We start from the raw sequence: 19,930 nt of genomic DNA, 5'->3' as shown, positions 1-19,930 counted from the left end.
CCTTTCTGAAATGAGGAGCCCATAACTGCTCACAATATTCCAAGTGAGGTCTCACCAGTACCTCATAAAGTCTCAACATCACATTCCTGCTCTTACAATAAAGCCCAGCACAAACATGAGGAATATGATACAATATAATTGGTTACACAGACTATACATTACACCGCAAAAGTTAAATAAATGGGACCCAACAGTATCTGATAGATGTTTTCGATGTAAAAAAGAAATGGGAACAACAATTCATGCAATCTGGACATGTGAGAGAGTAGAAAAATTTTGGGATGATCTCAATCAGATATTAAATAAAATAACAGAAAACAATATACCAAAGAATCCAGAGATCTTTCTCCTAAGTAACATAAAAAACAAAGAATTTGGAATTGATTTTGAGGATGCACAAAAAAGATTTGTTAAGATAGCCCTAGCCGTAGCAAAAAAATGTATTATGTCAACCTGGAAATTGGAAGATAATTTGAAAATACAACAATGGTATATAGAAATGAATAAATGTATTCCATTAGAAAAAATAACATATAGCTTAAGAAATAATATTGAAATATTCGAACAAGTATGGGAGCCTTACATTAAATACAATAGCGAAAACCTACCGGGGACAAACATTACCTAAGTTGATGGAAGGAGAAGGAAAGAAAAGAATGGACTCAGTAGAATTTCTGGTGTATTTTTGTTGAATGACAACATTGTCTGACTGGTTTAATGCAACCTAGATTGTATACCTAAAATGGATGAGAGGGGGGGGGGTGGGGGGGTGGCTTGGGAGGAGGGAGGGGGGGGGGAGAAAAAGTCACTGTATATGTGTGAAAAAGAAAAAGTGTATATCATTGGCTAATGTGATTTATGGTGTGAAAAAAAAAGGAATAGCATCTTATACAAGTATAAGACAAAGGAGCAGAAATAGGCAATAAATTCCACAGATTCATTAGCCTTTATTCCTCTTGAAATGAATGCCAGTTTACCTTCCATTTGGGCGTATTGCAGCCTTTCTGGAATCAATATTGAATTCTACCACTTCTGTCTATGTCAGTTGTCCATTGATACTGGCTCAGCTTGTTTGTTTCTTTTCCTCTGGAAGCAGAGTAAGTGCCTAGCCTGCCAGGCATGCCTTTCTTTGGATTTTGCAACTCTAGTGTTCTTTAGTTTATGGAGACTCAGACTGCAGATGTTGGAATCTGGAACCAAAAAAAAAACCTCTGGAGGAGTTCAGTAAGCCAAGCAGTGGTGTCAATTATGATTTTTACACAGAAATAAAGGAAAAATTCTGTAAAAAATAAAAATTGCATTTACAAAGGAAGCACTTTTATATTATCTTCATGTGTTGTGGAGTTTGTTGGAGGGTGAACATGGATGGACATCGTATTCATTAACTCATTTTATTACGGAGTGCCTGTGGTTAATTTAGACTACAGACACATTGGAAAAATGTGTAGGAGTCTTGGTGAAAAAATTACAGGATGGAATCAAGACCCTGCATCAGATCTGAGAATATCTAGGGAAGATGGTCAATGTAAAGCGGTGAGAAGGAGAGCCTGGCAAGTGATTTTGCCTGTTTTCAGTTCCTAACTGCTCTCATTCAATCATTGACCAGATAACCTTGTTTACAGCTTATTCCCATTGTCACCCTGGTTTCACCCTATCAGAAACATATCCATATCCCATTTTCCCTGCAGCATATCAAGCTTCTTTTGCCTTCTTCCCAGTTCTATGGAAATAACATAAGAAATAGTAGCAGGAGTTGGCTACCTGACCCATTAAGCATGCTCTAATATTCAATAAGATCATGGCTGATTTGGCTGTGTTCTCAATTTCACCCACCCGCCTATTCTCAATAACCCATAATTTCCCAATTCTTAAAAGATCTGACTATCTGTGTCTTAAATACATTCATCTGCTTCCTTGCACAGAAGATTTCACAGATTCAGTACTCTGCAGGAGAACTAGTTTCTAATCATCTCTCTAAAATCTACTCCATGAATCTTGAAGCTATATCCCCAAGTTCAAATAAGGTCTTAGGCCTGAAATGTTAACTCTGTTTCTGTTCTCATAGATGTGGCCTGATCTGCTGAGTCCAGCATTTTCAGCTGAACAGCATCTGCAGACTTTTGTATTTTACTCCAGGATATTCTGTTTTCATTATTGTTGTTGCTTCTATTTTTCTCTTTTCTTTGGCTTGGCTTCGCGGACGAAGATTTATGGAGGGGGTAAAAGTCCACGTCAGCTGCAGGCTCGTTTGTGGCTGACAAGTCCGATGCGGGACAGGCAGACACGGTTGCAGCGGCTGCAGGGGAAAATTGGTTGGTTGGGGTTGGGTGTTGGGTTTTTCCTCCTTTGCCTTTTGTCAGTGAGGTGGGCTCTGTGGTCTTCTTCAAAGGAGGTTGCTGCCCGCCAAACTGTGAGGCGCCAAGATGCACGGTTTGAGGCGTTATCAGCCCACTGGCGGTGGTCAATGTAGCAGGCACCAAGAGATTTCTTTAGGCAGTCCCAATACAAGAACACCAGACCCCTCTGTATACCAACGTTTTTCAAATCCTCACCAGGTAAAAAAAAAAATGTGCCTATTTTATCTTCTAAAGTGGATGACCTTTCTTTGTATTCCACCTATTATGTTTCAATTCATTAAACACTTCTATCCCTTTAATGTCTTTCTCTGCATGTTCTCCACTCTAACTCATCAACTGCTCAAAAGAGATCATTTTTGTTCTCTTCTATGCTTCATAGGTTCAGCCCTGGGAAAATCTGTCTTTACGAACGCCTGGCTTTGAAACACTACATATGCACATGCACTGAGTAAGACTTTCTACTCATGTGCATAGGGCCATACAAAACTACTGTCATATTCCCTATCCTTGTCATACAATCAATGAACACTAACGGCCCAGAAAATGGATATTTTCTGATGACTCCATCACTGACGGCTCACCTTCAGCTGACTGAGAAATGAGCACTGGGATTCCATCACTAAATCTTCCATCCCAATCCCTTCTACAGCATATTCTTGATCTGGCTTTTAGCCCTAAGCCCTGATATGTCTCTGTTTGGCTCAGAAATGCTGCTCTGGTGAATTAGTGAAATTTAGCCACAGCCTTATTTAGAGGAACTCACCAGGTTGAGTGGCATCAGTAAGTGAAAAAGAATGTTTGACATTTTTGGCCACAACCCTTCAAATGCTGAATCTAAAGCCTTTCCCATATAACAAATAGCTTGTTGCATAGTTGTTGCAGTTATTCTAATTATTTTGATAACATTTTTAATGAATTGTAATTACATGGAAATTAAAGCTATTATATATTTTAAATTTTGAATAATTTTCTTTTGCCATTCACAGGAGCTTTCAGTCTCTTTACAGATAGTTCCAAATACTCTGGAGAACCTGAAGTTTGTTCTCAGTACAATAGCTCAGATTCGAGCCATGTCTTTAACTGTGGAGCTTCGGTTAAAAGATACTGAGGAGCGATATCGTACCCTCGCCATGTATGATATCCACGTAAGTTCAAGTTTCATCTTTGTCCTGTTGTAAAATCCATTTTCTTCATTAATTTGTTATTATAATGCTGATTAATTAAGATTGACTTGAATTCAACAAATTAAGTCAGACAGTTTCAAATTCCCAATAATTTTCAGGTATTTGCTTTTTTGATCTCAGAAAACAAGATTATGGAAGTGCAATACACAAATGAGCTGCTGAAACTCAGCATGTCATTCAGTATCCATAGGAATATTCCAAGCCCAGGTCCTTTGTCAGACATCAGCAAAAATAGACAGGCGCCTGAGATAAAAGGAAGTGATAATGGGAGGAGAGATGAACTCCTTTCCTATCCTTACCCCTTTCAAATTGGAGCACCTAGGTAGTCCTCCTGGGACCCGGATGCGATTACAGGGGCTAAGATAAATCGCAGGGGGATCTACCCATTAAATTGCCAACCCAATGATTTAAGCGGATCCTGTCCGCACAATGATGGTGTAAGTGACGCGTCATGCACTCACAAGATGTATTGATCATCAGTCTTCCCCCACTGTCAGTCTTCACCCCCACTGTCAGTTGCCACTCCCACCATCAGTTGTCGCCCCTCCAGTCAGTCGCCGTCCCAGACAGTCACTACCCCCACAGTCACTACCCTCCCCATCATTCACCACCTCTACCATTAATTGCCACCCCCATCATCAGTCGCCACCCCCACCATCAATCGCCTCCCACCTCTTCAGTCACGCCCCTGTTGCCGCTGCAAACAGGGAGGGATGGGGGAACGGATGCTGCCATGACGTGCTGCTTCAGTTCGCTGTGAGGGCTCAATGCGGGAGCAATCACTGTCTTCCTTACCCACAGATACCCACGCCACTGGAACTGCACTGACATCACCAGAGTAACAGGGTTGGCCATTTCCCCTTTTAAACCGCTGGACTAGGATGCCTGGATAAGTTTTACTGGGTTCCCTGACCACCTTTGAGTTGGGTTCTGATCGTGTTGACACAGTTGGACCCTTTCAAATCACCATGTAACTGAGTCGCTAACTGTGCAAATTGCCAGGTTAATCCCATTTTACATGGGAGTTTGAAAGGGCCTCCTGTCTCCTGGCCTCCAGCTCCCCACTCCGTCCCTTCCCTCTCCTCTATCAGAGTACCCTCTTCCCCTATCATTTCTCAGCTTTTTTCTACCTATGCCCTATTACCTATTAGTGTACTCTGCCCCTGCCCCTTCCACCCTCCTCTCCTCCTCTCTCCTTCCCTTTATTCAGGTGCCTGCCTGTTTTTGCTTCTACCTGATGAAGATCCCACACCCAAAACATTGGTTCCTCTTTACTTCCTATAGGTGCTGTTGATCTGCCGAGTTTCTCCAGCATATTTATATAAAGCACTTGACCCCAGCATCTGTAGACATTCCTGTTTCATAGAATCATTAAAATGCTTGTTAAATGAATAATATGGGTTTTCTTGAAAGCAGCATTAGGTCACCTAACATGGATAAAGGCCTTTCAACCCACCTCATTTGCGCTGACCATTCTACATATTTGCCCATTATGTCTTCTTTAAGTCCATATTCACATTTTTACTCAGCAATTTGAAGGGAAAAATCACAGTCCAATACTCTGGTCCATTCTTCACTGACCCCTCCTCTTGTGATCCAAAAAAAACTGCGTAAAAGACTGGTCAAAAAAAAAGTAAAACTCATGGCATATCAACAAAAATTGCTGGAAACCCTTAGCAGGTTGGGCAGCATCTGTGGAGAGAGAAACAGTTTATTTCAGCTTGAAGACAGAACTGGGAAATAGAGCAAGAGAATGATAGAGAAATGGAATTCTGTTATGAGAGGAACATTTGATGGCTCTTGGACTGTACTCCTTGGTGTTCAGAAGAATGAAGGGGAACATCATAGAAACATTTTGAGTGTTGAAAGGCTTGGACAGAGTAGATGTAGCAAAGTTGTTTCTCATGGTAAGGGAGTCTCAGACAAGAAGGCAAACTTCAGGGTTGAAGGGCGCTCATTTAAAATGGAGATGTGGAGGAATTTCTTTAGCTGGAGAGTGGTGAATCTCGGGTGGCTATGGAGGCCAGATCATTGAGTGTGTTTAAGGCAGAGTTTGATATGTTTCTGAATATCAATGTATCAAAGGTTATGGGCGGAAGGCAGGAGAGTGGGGCTGAGTGGGATAATGAATCAGCTCATGATGGAATGGCGGAATAGACTCAATGGGAAAAATTACCTACTTCTGCTCCTTTTCTTAAGGTCTTATGGTCCAATGAAAGCAGTTTGAAAAAGAGATGAGAATGGTGAAATGTAGAGCAGTAAGAAATGGCCAATTGGTCATCCCATACTTTTGGAGACAAAGAACAGATTCAATATTACACATGGCTGACTTATAGCAGAAATGGCCAGTTTTGACATGCAATGCCTGACCCTCAAGTGTTCCTACATTTTCTGTTTTTATTTCAGAGTTCAGATTTGTTGTCAGAGTACATGAATGACATCACATACAACCCTGAGATTCTTTTTCCTTTTTCTGCAGTCTTTGATTTTCTCTAATTGAGATCCAAGAAAGATTGGCAAATTACATCCAAAGCTAATTCATTGTAAAGGTTCATATTCAGTTTTGTGTTAGTTATACGTATGGAAATAGTCCCTTTGGCTCAACTTACTCATGCTGACCGAAATGTCCTACCCACACTAGTCCCACCTGTCTTTGAGTGGCCCACATCCCTTTAAGCAACCTATCCATGTATTTGTCCAAAACTTTCTAAAATTTTGCAATCGTACTGCCTCAACCACTTCCTCCAGCAGTCAGTTCCATAGACCCACCATCCTCTGTGTCTCTCTGTGTTCCTGTTACTCTCTCCCCCCCTCATCCTAGATCTATGTCTTCCGGATACCAATTCCCCTACTCTGGGCAAAACATTCTGTGTTCATTCGATATATTCCTCTCATAATTTTGTACACCTTTAAGAGATCTCCCCTTATCTTCCTGCACTCCAAGGAATAAAGTCCTTGCCTGCTTAATCTCTTCCTGTAGCTCAAGCTCCCGAGTCTTGGCAATATCTTTGTAAATCTTCTCTGCCCTCTCCAGCTTAACAACATATTTCCTGTAGCACGTTGAATAAAACAGAATACAATACTCCAAATCAGGCCTCATCACATACCTCCTATATCATTGATATAGATGACAAACAGCAATGGGGACAACACCAAAGACTGTACCACACTACTAGTCACAGGCTCCAGCCTGAGAGACAACCTTCCAGCATCACCCTCTGCTTCCTTCATGAAGCCAATTTTCTATCCATTCTTATTGGATCCCATGCAATCTAACTTCAAGAGCAGCCTGCTCTGCAGAACCTTATCGAGAACTTTGCTGAAATTCATATGTGCAATTTTATTTCTAGCTTCCCACAGTGTCCTTGCAAATATCAGATCAGGACCAGGAGATTTGTCTCTCTCCCTGCACATCAAGGCCTTCAGCACTTCAACCATAAGGCTGAGAATTTTCAGGACATTATCAATATTTGCCCCAAGTTTCCCAATCCTCGTGTCTTTCTCCACAGTAAAAACAGAGGAGAGAATTTGTTGAGGACCTTGCCCAACTCCTATGACTCCATACAGAGTTGATTCCTGAGATGTCCCATTTCATCACAAACCTTAATGTGCATAAAATATCTTGGGATTATCCTTAATGTTATCTGCCATAGCTATCTCTTGTCCCCTTTTTTGCCATCCTGATTTCCTTTTTTAGCTTGCTTCTCATTTCCTGAAACTCCTCCAGGTATACACTTGATCCAAATTGCTTATACCTGCACCATGCCACCTTCTTGCTCTTGACCAGAACCTGAATTTCCCTCATCATATAACCTTAAACTTCCCTAGAATTGAATGTCTGACCTTTCACTCTAACAGGAACATGAGTGTTCTGGAGTCTTGTCAACACACTTAAAAAAAAATTCCTGTGCCTTAAAACAACCTGTGCTAATTAATTTGACCCTGCCAACCAAGATGAAATTCTGGTCTGCAAATGACCCATGTCCTTCTAAACCCTTAATATCTATTATATTTATCTAAATATCTTTTGAACATTGTAATCTCCTGACTAGCTGATCATTGATCCCATGTGATCTAACTTTAAAAAAATTTTTTAAAAATTTTTCACACTGTGAACCATATCAATCAAAATACATACAAACATTTCCCTCTTAAGTATACACATTGGCATTTTCTCCCCTTTTTTCCCCCCTACCTTCCCTCCCCTCTTCCCACCCCCTCCAAACCCATTTAATGTTCAACATATACAATACAATAAAACCATGAAACAATGTCATCACAGAATGAAAATGAACAAGAAAATTGTGTCATCTACTTTTACACACTGGATCAAGTCATTTTGTCTTCTTATCATTTTATCATTTTAGGGGGTGGAGGTCTGCGGTAGGCCCTCTCTGTTGTGCTCCATGTATGGTTCCCAAATTTGTTCAAATAATGTGACTTTATTTTTTAAATTATATGTTATTTTTTCCAATGGAATACATTTATTCATTTCCATGTACCATTGCTGTACTCTCAGGCTCTCTACTGATTTCCAAGTTGACATTATACATTTTTTTGCTACAGCTAAAGCTATCATCATAAATCTTTTTCGCGCTTCATCCAGTTTGAAGCCCAATTCTTTACTTCTTATATTACTTAGAAAAAAGATCTCTGGATTTTTTGGTATGTTGCTTTTTGTGACTTTATTTAAATCCTGATTTAGATCTTCCCAAAACTTTTTCACTTTCTCACATGCCCAAATTGCATGTACTGTTGTTCCGTTTCTTTCTTACAGTGAAAACATCTATCTGATAATGTTGGATCCCGTTTATTTAACTTTTGGGGTGTGATATATAACCTGTGTAACCAATTATATTGTATCATGCATAACCTCATGTTTATTATATTTCTCATAGTTCCAGAGCATAACTTTTCCCATATTTCATTTTTTGATATACATATTTGTTATAAATCTTTTTATTATCGTTGTTTCTGTAATCACATATTCAAAGCTGCTTCCTTCTGGTAATCTCAGTCTTCTTCCCAATTTGTCCTTGAAGTAGACTTCCAGTTGATGGTATGCAAACATTGTACCATGAGTTATTCCATATTTGTACTTCATTTGTTCAAATGTTAACAAATTATTTCTCAAAAATCAATTTTCTATTCTTTTAATTCCTTTTCTCTCCCATTCTCTAAAGGAAAGGTTAACTATTGTGAAAGAGATTATTTGATTTTGCGACAATAATAATTTTGGTAGTTGGTAATTTGTTTTTTTCCTTTCTAAGTGAATCTTCTTCCATATAGTGAGTAAATGATGCAATATTGGTGAACTTTTATATTGCAACAGTTTTTCATCCCACTTATAAAGTATATATTCCGGTACCTTCTCCCCTATTTTATCTAGCTTTATCTTAGTCTAATCTGGTTTTTCCCTTGTCTGATAAAAATCTGATAAATACCTTAATTGTGCTGCTCTATAATAATTTTTAAAGTTTGGTAACTGCAAACCACCTTGTTTGTACCACTCTGTTAATTTATCTAATGCTATTCTCGGTTTCCCCCGTTTCCATAAGAATTTCCTTATTATTCTCTTTAGTTCATTAAAGAATTTCTCTGTTAAGGGAATTGGTAATGATTGAAATAGGTATTGTATCCTTGGGAAGACATTCATTTTAATGCAATTTACCCTCCCTATCCATGTTAGTGTCAAATCTTTCAAGTTCTAAATCTTCCTGTAATTTCTTCATTAATGGCTGATAATTTAATTTATATAGGTGGCTTAAATTATTATCTAATCTAATACCTAGGTATCGGATTGCTTGTGTTTGCCATTTAAATGGTGATTTTTAACTTTTTTTGTCACTGTCTTCCAATTTTCTTCTTAAGTCATTCACTTCCATTTCTACAGCCGTTTCTTGTTCTTCCACATTTTCTAATCTTTTCCCTAATTTTTATCACGACCAGTTCTATTCTACTCACATTTTTCTTTTAATTTCACTAAATTCTAATGTCAACCATTCTTTTAATGCTCTCATTTGTTCTTGAAATTTTTAAAAATCTATATACTGTCCATCTATTTTACCTTCTATTCCTCTGTGCAGAGCTTGGTCTTCTTCTTCCTCTTCTTCTGTGTCTGCACTTGTGTTTGTGTCTTCTACTTCTCTTCCTTGTATCTGTGTCTCTTCTGGCTTTCTTGTTGAGCTGCTTGCCTTAGTTTGCTGGGTGTTGTTTTGCTTGGCTTCTTGGTGTTGGTCCTCTTCTTCTCAGCTAGTTATCTGTTGGGCCTCCTGTTGCTGTTCTTCTTTCCTATCACTCCCTTTACTGTCACTTTCCTCTTCTTCCAGCTGAGAGCCCTGCTGTCGGGCATCTCTCAGCTGGTCGTGCTGTATTAGTTTGCTCCTCAGCTGGGCCCCCCTCCCATCAGTGTTTTCTTTTTCCTTTGTGTGCGCATTGTGCATGCGCGACTCCTTGCGCATGCGCAGTTGCGCAACTCCTTCTGTTTGGCTCAGAGAGCCATTTTTGCAGTCCAGTGGTCGGGAGGTCGCGACTCTGCAGCGGGCTCTTTTCTGCACGACTGCTCCCTGTTTCTTCATGCAGGTAAGGCCTTCTCCTTTCTCTTCTGGCATCTTTTCTTTTTTTCCCATTGTTTTTGCTTTTTCCTTCTTGGGTCCCATTTTCTTTCTTTTCTCCACAACTTTATCTTTTATTTGTTGTGTTTTGTGTTTTCTTCACTTTATTTCTTCTTTACTGGAGATGGCTGATATTCTCCTACCAGCCACTACTCCATCACGTGACTCCTCCGTGATCTAACTCTTCAGGTTAGCCTCTGATTCAGGACCTTGTCAAAGGCACAGTTAGCATAGTGGTTAGTGCTAAGCTATTACACTGCCAGCAACCCAGGTTCAAATTTGGCCCTGTGTGTAAGGAGTTTATATGTTCTCCCTGTGTCTGCGTGGATTTCCCCTGGGTGCTCCAGTTTCCTCCCACCCTTTAAAATGTATGGGGGTTGTAGGTTAATTGGGGTATTTGGGTGATGGCTTTGTAACTATGCTAAATATCTAAAAGTCCATATAAACAGCATCCACTATAATGTCTTCATCAATCTTCTGATCAGATTATTTCTTTTTTTTTAACTTTATTTAGTATTTTTTCAATAAAAATAAACAGACTTTTACAGAATAAGTAGTCTAACAATAAAACAGTAAAACAAATCCATCCGCTCCCTCCTCCCACAACAGATCCCTAAAGGGAAGCATTAAAAATAAACAAAAACATTCAGTAATTTACAATATTACTAAATTCATATTCTTCATATACAGTGTCCACATCTTAACAAAATATCATAATTATGATGTAAATTATATGTTATTTTCTCCATATAGATAACAACTTCAACTCATTATGCCATCAAACTACATTTAACTCTGCTTCATCTTTCCAGGACATAGCAATACATTTACGAGCAGTTGTCAATGTTAGACGAATAAACGCTGTCTGAAACTTATCCAACCCCAAGTCCACTAATGGAGTAAAATAACCTAACAAAAAATATTTTGGATCTAAAGGAAATTGAATTTTAAACAAATTTTGAAGGAAATTCCTAATTTTAAACCAGAAAGAATGAACTTTTTCACAAAACCAAACAGAATTGATCAGATTATTTGTAATCAGTCCCTTAGAGTCCTCTCCAGTAACTTTCCCAGTTCAACTGCCAAGAGTTCCCTGGCTTGTCCTTGCAGTCCTTCTTAAATAATGTTGTAACATTATCCACTGTTGAATCTTCCAGAACATCTGGGGCCAAAGATTATGCAAATATTTCACAATTGATTTGCTTTAATTCCTCGTTTTCTACAATAGTCTCCATAGTAAATGCTGATGAAAAAAATATTCATTTAACATTTCACTCATCTCTGGTGGTGAACACCAAAACGGCCTTGTTGATCTTTAATAGGAGTAATTCTCTCCCTATCCATTCTTTAATTCTTAACATAACTAAAGAATTGAGGTTTTCCTTTATCCTGTCTACCAGATCCTTCTCATAGCCTCTTTTTGGCTCCCTGATTTCCCTCTTGTAGAGCTCGTCGAAAGAACCAAAGAGTTGTTGATCCAAACCAAGGCTTTTATTAGCAAAAGACAGGAGCTCTTCACAGGTGGCCGACCAGTCTGGAATGATCTGACCTGGCGAGGGACACAACCCTTTAAGGCCCAGACAATAGGCGTGGCTTAGCTCTCAGCCAATCGCTGTAAGCACAGTCTAGATACAGTAACTATATACACTATGTACATTGGTGATAGATCTGTACTATCACATTCACCCCTTCTTGGAGAACTGACCCTGGAAAAAAAAACAAAAACAAAAAAACGAGGGAGAGAATGAAAGGAAGGGGTAAGTCAAGGACTGCAGCGGTCAGGGGGTCTGACCATCTGGCGTGACCGCCGTGGTGCCGGGATTGGGGTCGCTGGGATGGTGTCGCCAGCGGGCTCGTCGGGTGCGACTGCTCCGTCGCTCAATTTCCCAGTCGTGTTGTCGGCAGGGTGGCCCGGGTCGTTGGGGTGCTGTTGGTCCTTCTGTTGCGGCATGGGTCTGGGGAATAAAGAGTTGGGGAAGGTTGGGTTGGGGGGTTTGCTGGGTCTACCGCGTGCTGAGCTAGGTCCCGCACCGAAACAGTGTCCTCCCGCCCGTCTGGGAACTCAACGTAGGCGTAATGTGGGTTCGCATGGAGTAGAGTCACTCAGTCGACCAAGGGGTCATTCTTTGAGTGCCGGACGTGGCGTCGCAAAAGGACGGGGCCAGGGATGGTGAGCCATGCTGGTAGAGTGGTTCCTGATTCGGATTTCCTCGGGAAAAGAAACATCCTTTCGTGGGGGGTGGCGTTTGTTGCAGTACATAGAAGGGAGCGGATGGAGTGTAAGGCACTAGTGAGAACCTCCTGCCAGTGAGAGGTGGGGAGACCTTTAGACCGGAGAGCCAGTGTAACCGCTCTCCATATGGTGGCATTCTCCCTCTTGACCTGGCCATTACCGCGTGGGTTATAGCTCGTGGTCCTGCTTGAAGCGGTACCACACTCCAGAAGGTACTGTTGCAGCTCCGCGCTCATGAATGAGGACCTCCTGTCACTGTGGATGGAATTGGGGTATCCGAAAATGGCGAAAATACTGTGAAGGGCCTGTATCACTGAGGTGGCAGTGGTGTCTGGGCAGGGCTCAGCGAACGGGAAGCGGGAGTACTCGTCGATGGCCGTAAGGATGTAGGTATTACGGTTGGTCGACGGTAGGGGCCCCTTAAAGTCTACGCTAAGACGCTCGAAGGGGTGGGTGGCTTTGATAACGTGGGAGTTATCCGGACGGAAGAAGTGGGGCTTGCATTCAGTGCACACCAAACAGGCTTGGGTCATGGAGCGGATCTCCTCGACTGTGTAGGGTAGGTTGCGCGCCTTGACAAAGTGGGCAAACCTAGTGACCCCTGGATGACAGAGCGCCTCATGGAGTTTCTGTAGTCTGTCCATCTGTATGCTGGCGCACGTCCCCCTGGAGAGCGCGTCAGGCGGGTCGTTGAGCTTACCAGGATGTCATAGTTAAAGGTGGACAGTTCAATTCTCCATCTGGCGATTTTGTCGTTTTTTTATCTTACCACGCTGGGTGTTGCTGAACATGAAGGAGACCGCGCGTTGACCAGTCAACAGTGTAAAGCGCATCCCAGCGAGGTAATGTCTCCAACGACGCACCGCTTCAACTATGGCCTGAGCCTCCTTCTCGATCGAGGAGTGTTTACTCTCCAGACCCTGAAGGGTTCTGGAGAAGAAGGCTACAGGCCGACCGGCCTGGTTCAAGGTGGCTGCCAGGGCGAAGTCGGATGCATCGCTCTCGACTTGAAACGGGACAGACTCATCGATCGCGTGCAGCGTCGCAGCAGCGATGTCGGATTTGATTCGATCAAAAGCCGCTGTGGCTTCGGTCGAGAGGGGAAAGGAGGTGGTTTTGATAAGAGGGCGCGCCTTGTAGGCGTAGTGCGGAACCCATTGGGCGTAATACGAGAAAAGGCCCAGGCAGCGTTTGAGAGCTTTCTGGGTATGGGGGGGGGGGGTAAGTCCATTAGGGGACACATGCGGTCAGGATCTGGCATGACTATCCCGTTCTCCACCACGCAACCTAGAATAGCGAGTCGTGTGGTCCGGAAGACACACTTGTCCAAATTGTAAGTCAGGTTCAGCCGACGGGCAGTTTGAAGAAATTTGTCTAGGTTGGCGTCGTGGTCCTGCGTGTCATGGCCGCAGATGGTGATATTGTCCAGATACGGGAAGGTAGCGGTTAGCCCGTTCTGGTCCACCATCCTGTCCATTTCCCGCTGGAAGACCGCGACACCATTCGTGACCCCGAATGGTAGCCTGAGAAATTGATATAGCCGCCCATTCGCTTCAAAGGCCGTGAATGGTCGGTCCTCACAGCGGATCGGGAGCTGGTGGTAGGCCGAACGTGGTCAATGGTGGAGAAAATGCGGTATTGGGCGATCTGGTTCACCACATCCGTGATGCGTGGCGGGGGGGTACGCATCCAGGAGCGTGAAGCGGTTAATGGTCTGGCTATAGTCGACCACCATCCGTAGTTTTTCCCCGTTCTTGACAACCACCACCTGGGCTCTCCAGGGGCTTGAACTGGGTTCGATGATGCCCTCATCCAGCAATCTACGCACCTCACTCCTAATGAATTGCCTGTTTTCGTAACTATATTGCCAACTTTTGGTGGCCACAGGCTTCCAGCCAGGGGTGAGGTTTGCGAAGAGTGCTGGCGGGGCAATCCGGAGTGTGGAAAGGCCGCAGGATTGGCCCCGGGGCACGGGGGCGGGTTGCTCGGGTGCTTCGGGGGTGGGGCGATGGCAGACAGAGAGGGGGGGCGTGGTGTCCCCCAAAGTGTTGGGACACCATTCGGAACTGACACTGGAAGTCTAATCCCAGCAACACTGGGGCGCACAATTGGGGAAGGATGAATAATTTGAAGTGGGTGACTGTTACGCCCTGTACTTCCAGTGTGGCGATGCAATACTCCTTTATCCCAGTCGAGTGCAACCTCGTCGCTAATGAGATCCTCTGGGTAGTGGGGATAATGTCAAGTCCCCAACGGAGGGCCAGATCTGGCTGGATAAAACTGTCAGTTGACCCAGAGTCAAATAAGCAATTGGTGTAGTGTCCATGCACTTTAATCAGTTCCTTTGCTCTGGTGAGGGGATGAGAGCATTGCTGGTTTAGTGTTATTGAAGCAGTTGATAGGGGAGTTTTGCGCGATGACGTCATGCAACGGGATGACGTCACGCAATGGGATGACGTAGTCAACGCTCCATCCCTTTCAAAAAAATTCTTTTTGCTAATAAAATTGTAGAGCTCGTCGAAAGAACCAAAGATTCGTTGATCCAAACCAAGGCTTTTATTAGAAAAAGACAGGAGCTCTTCACAGGTGGCCGACCAGTCCGGAATGATCCGACCTGGCTAGGGACACAACCCTTTAAGGCCCAGACAATAGGCGTGGTTTAGCTCTCAGCCAATCGCTGTAAGCACAGTCTAGATACAGTAACTATATACACTATGTACATTGGTGATAGATCTGTACTATCACATCCCTTAAGTGTACTCCTGCACTGTTTATACTTACCAAGAAATTTGCTTGAATGTGATAAATTAAAATAGGGAAAAGATGGTAGGAAAAGGGAACCATGGTAGACAAAAGAGGTGAGGCAGCCAGTTAAAAAGTAGGAAACATACATTCGATTTAGGAAGGATGAAACAGGAAGGGATCTTGAGAATTATATGGTACCCAGGTAGGAACTGAAGGACTTTGGAGAGCCAAAAGGGGGCATGAGAAGACCTTGGCAAGTAGGATTAAAGAGGACAAAAAAGTATGCTATCCATGTGTAAAGAACAGAAAGCAACATTTGGCTGGAGGCGGAGGATGTTGGGGTGGTCCGAAATGAATACTTTGCTTTAGTATTCACCAGTGAAAAGGACCTTGATTAGGGTGAGGTAGGAATAGAACAGGCTTGTGTGCTGGATGATGTTGAGATTTAGGAAGAGGAAGTGTTCAATCTTTTTCAAAACATTAAGATTGGTAAGTCCCCGGGAACATACAATATACCCAGGATTGCTGTGGGAAGGGAGGGGCATTAGTTATGATTTTTGAGTCTTCCTTGGCCACAAGGGAGGTGCTGGAGGTTAAAGAAAGACAAATATGGCCCCCTTGTTTAAAAAAGGTAATAGGGAGAATCCTGGGATTAATGGACCAGTGACTCTTGCATCAGTGGTGAGCAAACTATTGGAGAGGTAGTATTTATGAGCATTTGGAGAAGTACAGGCTACTTACAGTGGTGGATTAACCATCTGGACCCTAGGCTGAGCTTTACTAAGGACCCCCCGGAGGGAAAATAGTGCCTATGGCAAGAACTGAAATTGCGCCCTCCCCTGTTAAAGCTTACTTACTTAAACCCTTCACCTGAAACTGTCCCCCGCTGTCACCACGCCATCCATTTTGCCTTCCCTATCTCTCCTCGCCGATGTAGAACCCTAAAATAGTCATATCCAATGTTGTGTTGGATATTTTGAAATATTGGAAAATTATCTACACCTTAAAAACACAAGTCATTTCATTTAAAAAACCCCTGTCCCTACTTCAAAGGCCAGCATTTGCTGAATGAAAGCAGCGAGCTGTGTTCCATGGACCGGAGTGGAGCAGCTGAAGTTAAAGACGTTGAGTGGCTCTCACTGCCCTCATGGGCATCCTCTCTTACCTTTGGTGGAAAGGTGACTCTTAGTGCTGAGCATCTGGTGGGAGAGAAGTAGGAAGATGCCAAAGCCTACACTTCAGTGCACACCCTCCTCAGCCCTGGCTCCAACATAAGAGGGTTCAGAGTCAGCGTCAGGAGCTCCAGTGTCGGCCGAAGGAAAGGTTCAGAGTTGGCGTCATGAACTCCAGTGTAGGCCGAGGGGAGGGTTCAGAATCAACATTGGGAGCTCTGGTGTAGGCTGAGGGGAGGGTTCGGAGTCAGGCCACAGGAGTTCTGGTGACTGGAGCTCCTAATGCTGACTCTGAGGCTCCCCTTGTTAGTCGGTGTACAGGCCAACACCTGAGCTCCTGAAGCTGACTCTGAACCCTCCCCTAGGTAGTCAGCCTCAAGTGCACACCTGAGCTCCTGATGCCAACTTTGAACTTTCTCCTCAGCCTACACTGGAGCTCCCGACATCCGACCACAAATCCTCCCCTCAGCCTACTACCGCATACGAGCAGACACGGTAAACACAAAATAGGGTGGCACATGGCTCCCAAGGCACCATGGAGACAGTCGCCATCCCCACCCATAGCAGAAGCACCCACTCCGGGATGCAGCTGCGGCCCGATTCTGATGGTATGGCATGCTCACCTTACTCCAGGCCCGAGCTGTTGATGAGTAACAGTCTCCACTGCTACAATGACTATGGCATTTCTGCTCAAAGCAACAATTCCTACCAATCTCTATTCGCATAATCGGCTGCATAATGTTACTGCCCCACACCCCCCAAAGACTACTTTCATCGGTCTTACATTATGCCCTCCATGCGGATGCCAGTGCTTTATTGGCCTGTTGGGTGATCAGTCAAATCATGGACCTCTCCTTCAGCCTAGACTTCAGCCTACTCAGCCTGATGAGTAATCCACCACTGACTACTCAAGGATAATCAGCTTGGCTTTGTGAGGGGAAGGTGGTGTCTCACAAACCTAATTGTATATTTAGAGGAGATAACCAAAGAAATTGATGATGGTAGGGTGGTAGATGTGTAGATTAATGGATTTAAGCAAGGCATTTGACAAAGTCCCCCATGAGATGCTCATTCAGAAAGTCATGAGGCATGGGATCCATGGAACCTTGGCTGTGTGGATTAAAAATGGCTTGCATGTAGAAAGCAGAGAAGTAGTGGTAATAGTGGATGGAAATGATTCTGCCTGGAGGTCAGTGACTAATGGAGTTCTTCAGAGAACCCTGCTCTTTGTAATTTTTATAAATGACTGAGATGAAGAAGTATAAGGATGGGTAAGTAAGTTTGTGAATGATACAAAGGTTGGAAGAGTTGTGATTGTCGTAGGTTACAAAAGTGAGGATGCAGATTTGGTGAAAAGTGGTAGATGAAGTTCAACCCGGATAAGTGTGAGGATTTTGGAAGATCAAACCAGAATGCTCAGTATGGGGAAGTAAAACCTAATCCCTTTCACCTTGACATCAATATGTCAGGCTCGTAACATAACGGCCACACCGAAATGTCCACTTCTCAAAACTTTCCCTTCCTTTTCTTCGCTGCTGGGCCTCTCAGTAATTATCAAACTGCTTGCTTATTTGGTAGATTGTAAACTGCCACCCCCGGTTCACCCCTTCCCTGGGACAACTCAATCATCAATTCAAATTATACAAACAGCTGATCATCATGCCCATCAATATTCATCCCACACCCACATTAATATCATGTCCCTCGATGCCCTATTCATTCAAGTACCTGCCCAATGCCTCCATCAGCCCCGCTGCAGCTCATTACTCCACTTTGAATTTATGATTTCCCACCTTAAACATGCTCAGTAGTTTCAGGCACTCCTTTCATGGGGAACAGGCTCTAGCTAATCTATCTACACCTTTCATAACTTTATATATCTCTCTCATGCCACCTCTCAGCTTCCTTTGCTTCAGAAAAAACAGACCTACCTGTTCTTGATAACTCAAGTCCTCCAATTCAGGCAATCTTTTATTCTTCATTAATCTTTTCTGTACTTCTTCCAGCTTAATCATCTCCTTCTATCATGTAGTAAACAGAAATGCACACAATATTCCAAGTTCGACCGAACCAATGTTTTGTATGACTGTAATATGATGTCCCAACTCTTCTATCTAGTGCCTCAGCTGATGAAGGCAACCATACCATATGCATCCTGTCTACTGGTGTTCTTTATTTCAGGAAACATTTATTTGTGCTTCTTAGGGCTATTCAACAACACTCCTCGGGGCTCTGACATTCACTGTGTATATCCTGCCCTGGTTTAAATTCCCAAAATATGTTGAGTGGTGTGGGGAACAGAGAGGTTTGGAATGCTTGTCCACAGATCCTTAAAGATAGCAGGGAGGTGATTAAAGAAACTATTCAATCTCATTATCTAGGCCCTCAGCCTTAGAGTCTTATATACTGAGGAAAACACTGTGACTATACACTTTTTAAAAATGTAACTTATATGGTCCCTCCCCTCCATTGCCTATGCTCCAGGGAAAAAAAGTCCCAGCCATTCCAAGTTCTCCTTGTAATTCAAGTCCTCTATGATAACCATGTTAAACCCATATTAGCCAAGTTAATCCAAATAAAAATTAATAAAAAGGAAAACAAACAAAATAAACCCTAAAAACTAAATCTAATCTACCCCTTCCCTCTAATCAAGGTTACCTTGTTTGAAAAAAAAGGGAAATTGTGGATCTGATAGTGACCTCCAGGCATCAGATAGAGAATCACTGGAACGTTCAAAATTCTTAATTCTACCAGTCATGACAGTGGTCTATGAATGAGCCCTATATCTTTATAAATTGAAATTTTCTATCTTTGATGTTGATTCTAATTCTCTCCAAGCTTAAATAGGACATTACATCATATAACCACTGTATATGGGTAGGTGAAGAGTCATCTTTCCATTTCAATAAAATTGCTCATCTGGCTATCAGTGTGGTAAAAGCTAAAACTTTCTCCTGAGATACAGACAGAAGAATATCTGGCTCATGTGAAAAACCAAACAAAGCAATTAATGGAAAAGGTACTATATTAATTTAAAAATTGCTAATAATTTGGAAAATGTCTTCCCAATATCTCTTTATATTTATGCACTCCCAAAACATGGATCAGTGAAGCTTCAAAAATTTTACACTTCTCACATAGTGGATCAATATCTGCATTAAAAACAAGATAATTTGTTTGGACATGTGTGTTCTACGTACCACCTTAAATTGTAATAAGCAATGCCTTGCACAAAATGAAGAATCATTAATCACACTGAGCATACCAATCTTCATCTGAAAATGTTGTTCAAATGACCCCTTTCCTACAGTTTCTCACCACCTTCCCTGCCTTCTCCTATCAGAGAGCTATCCTTCTTAGCCCTCTGCCCTCTCTCCTAAAAGCTTCTCAGCTTCTTTCTCTTCCACCCTTGCACCTATACCCCCATTACCTCTTTCCTGTTAGCCTCTGTTCTTCCCCTTTCCTCTCCCTCCCTCTTCTCCTCTCCTCTCACCCCACCTTTTTTTCTACATTCCTGATAAAGGACTCAAGCCTGAAACATTGATGGCCTTTTACTTCCTATGGATCCTGTGTGACCCTGCTGAGTTTGTACAGCATTTTTGTTGCTTTATTTGGAATGATTGTT

General features: G+C 42.7%; 1 protein-coding gene across 3 annotated transcripts in view; it reads left to right on the top strand.

Annotated features, from left to right (window-relative positions):
• Nucleotides 1-19,930, top strand: part of dnah10 (dynein axonemal heavy chain 10) — a 677,292-nt gene that overhangs the window by 186,623 nt on the left and 470,739 nt on the right. For all 3 annotated transcript variants that reach the window (XM_069933473.1, XM_069933472.1, XM_069933474.1), the window contains one exon: nucleotides 3,344-3,502. In XM_069933473.1, coding sequence (XP_069789574.1) covers nucleotides 3,344-3,502 — 159 coding nt within the window. The remainder of the gene's footprint in view (nucleotides 1-3,343; nucleotides 3,503-19,930) is intronic.

The sequence above is a fragment of the Narcine bancroftii genome, chromosome 4 (genome assembly GCF_036971445.1).
Source record: "Narcine bancroftii isolate sNarBan1 chromosome 4, sNarBan1.hap1, whole genome shotgun sequence".
NCBI lineage: Eukaryota > Metazoa > Chordata > Chondrichthyes > Torpediniformes > Narcinidae > Narcine > Narcine bancroftii.
The sequence above is the reverse complement of the archived record's forward strand: the minus strand, read 5'-3'. Positions and strand labels throughout refer to the sequence as shown.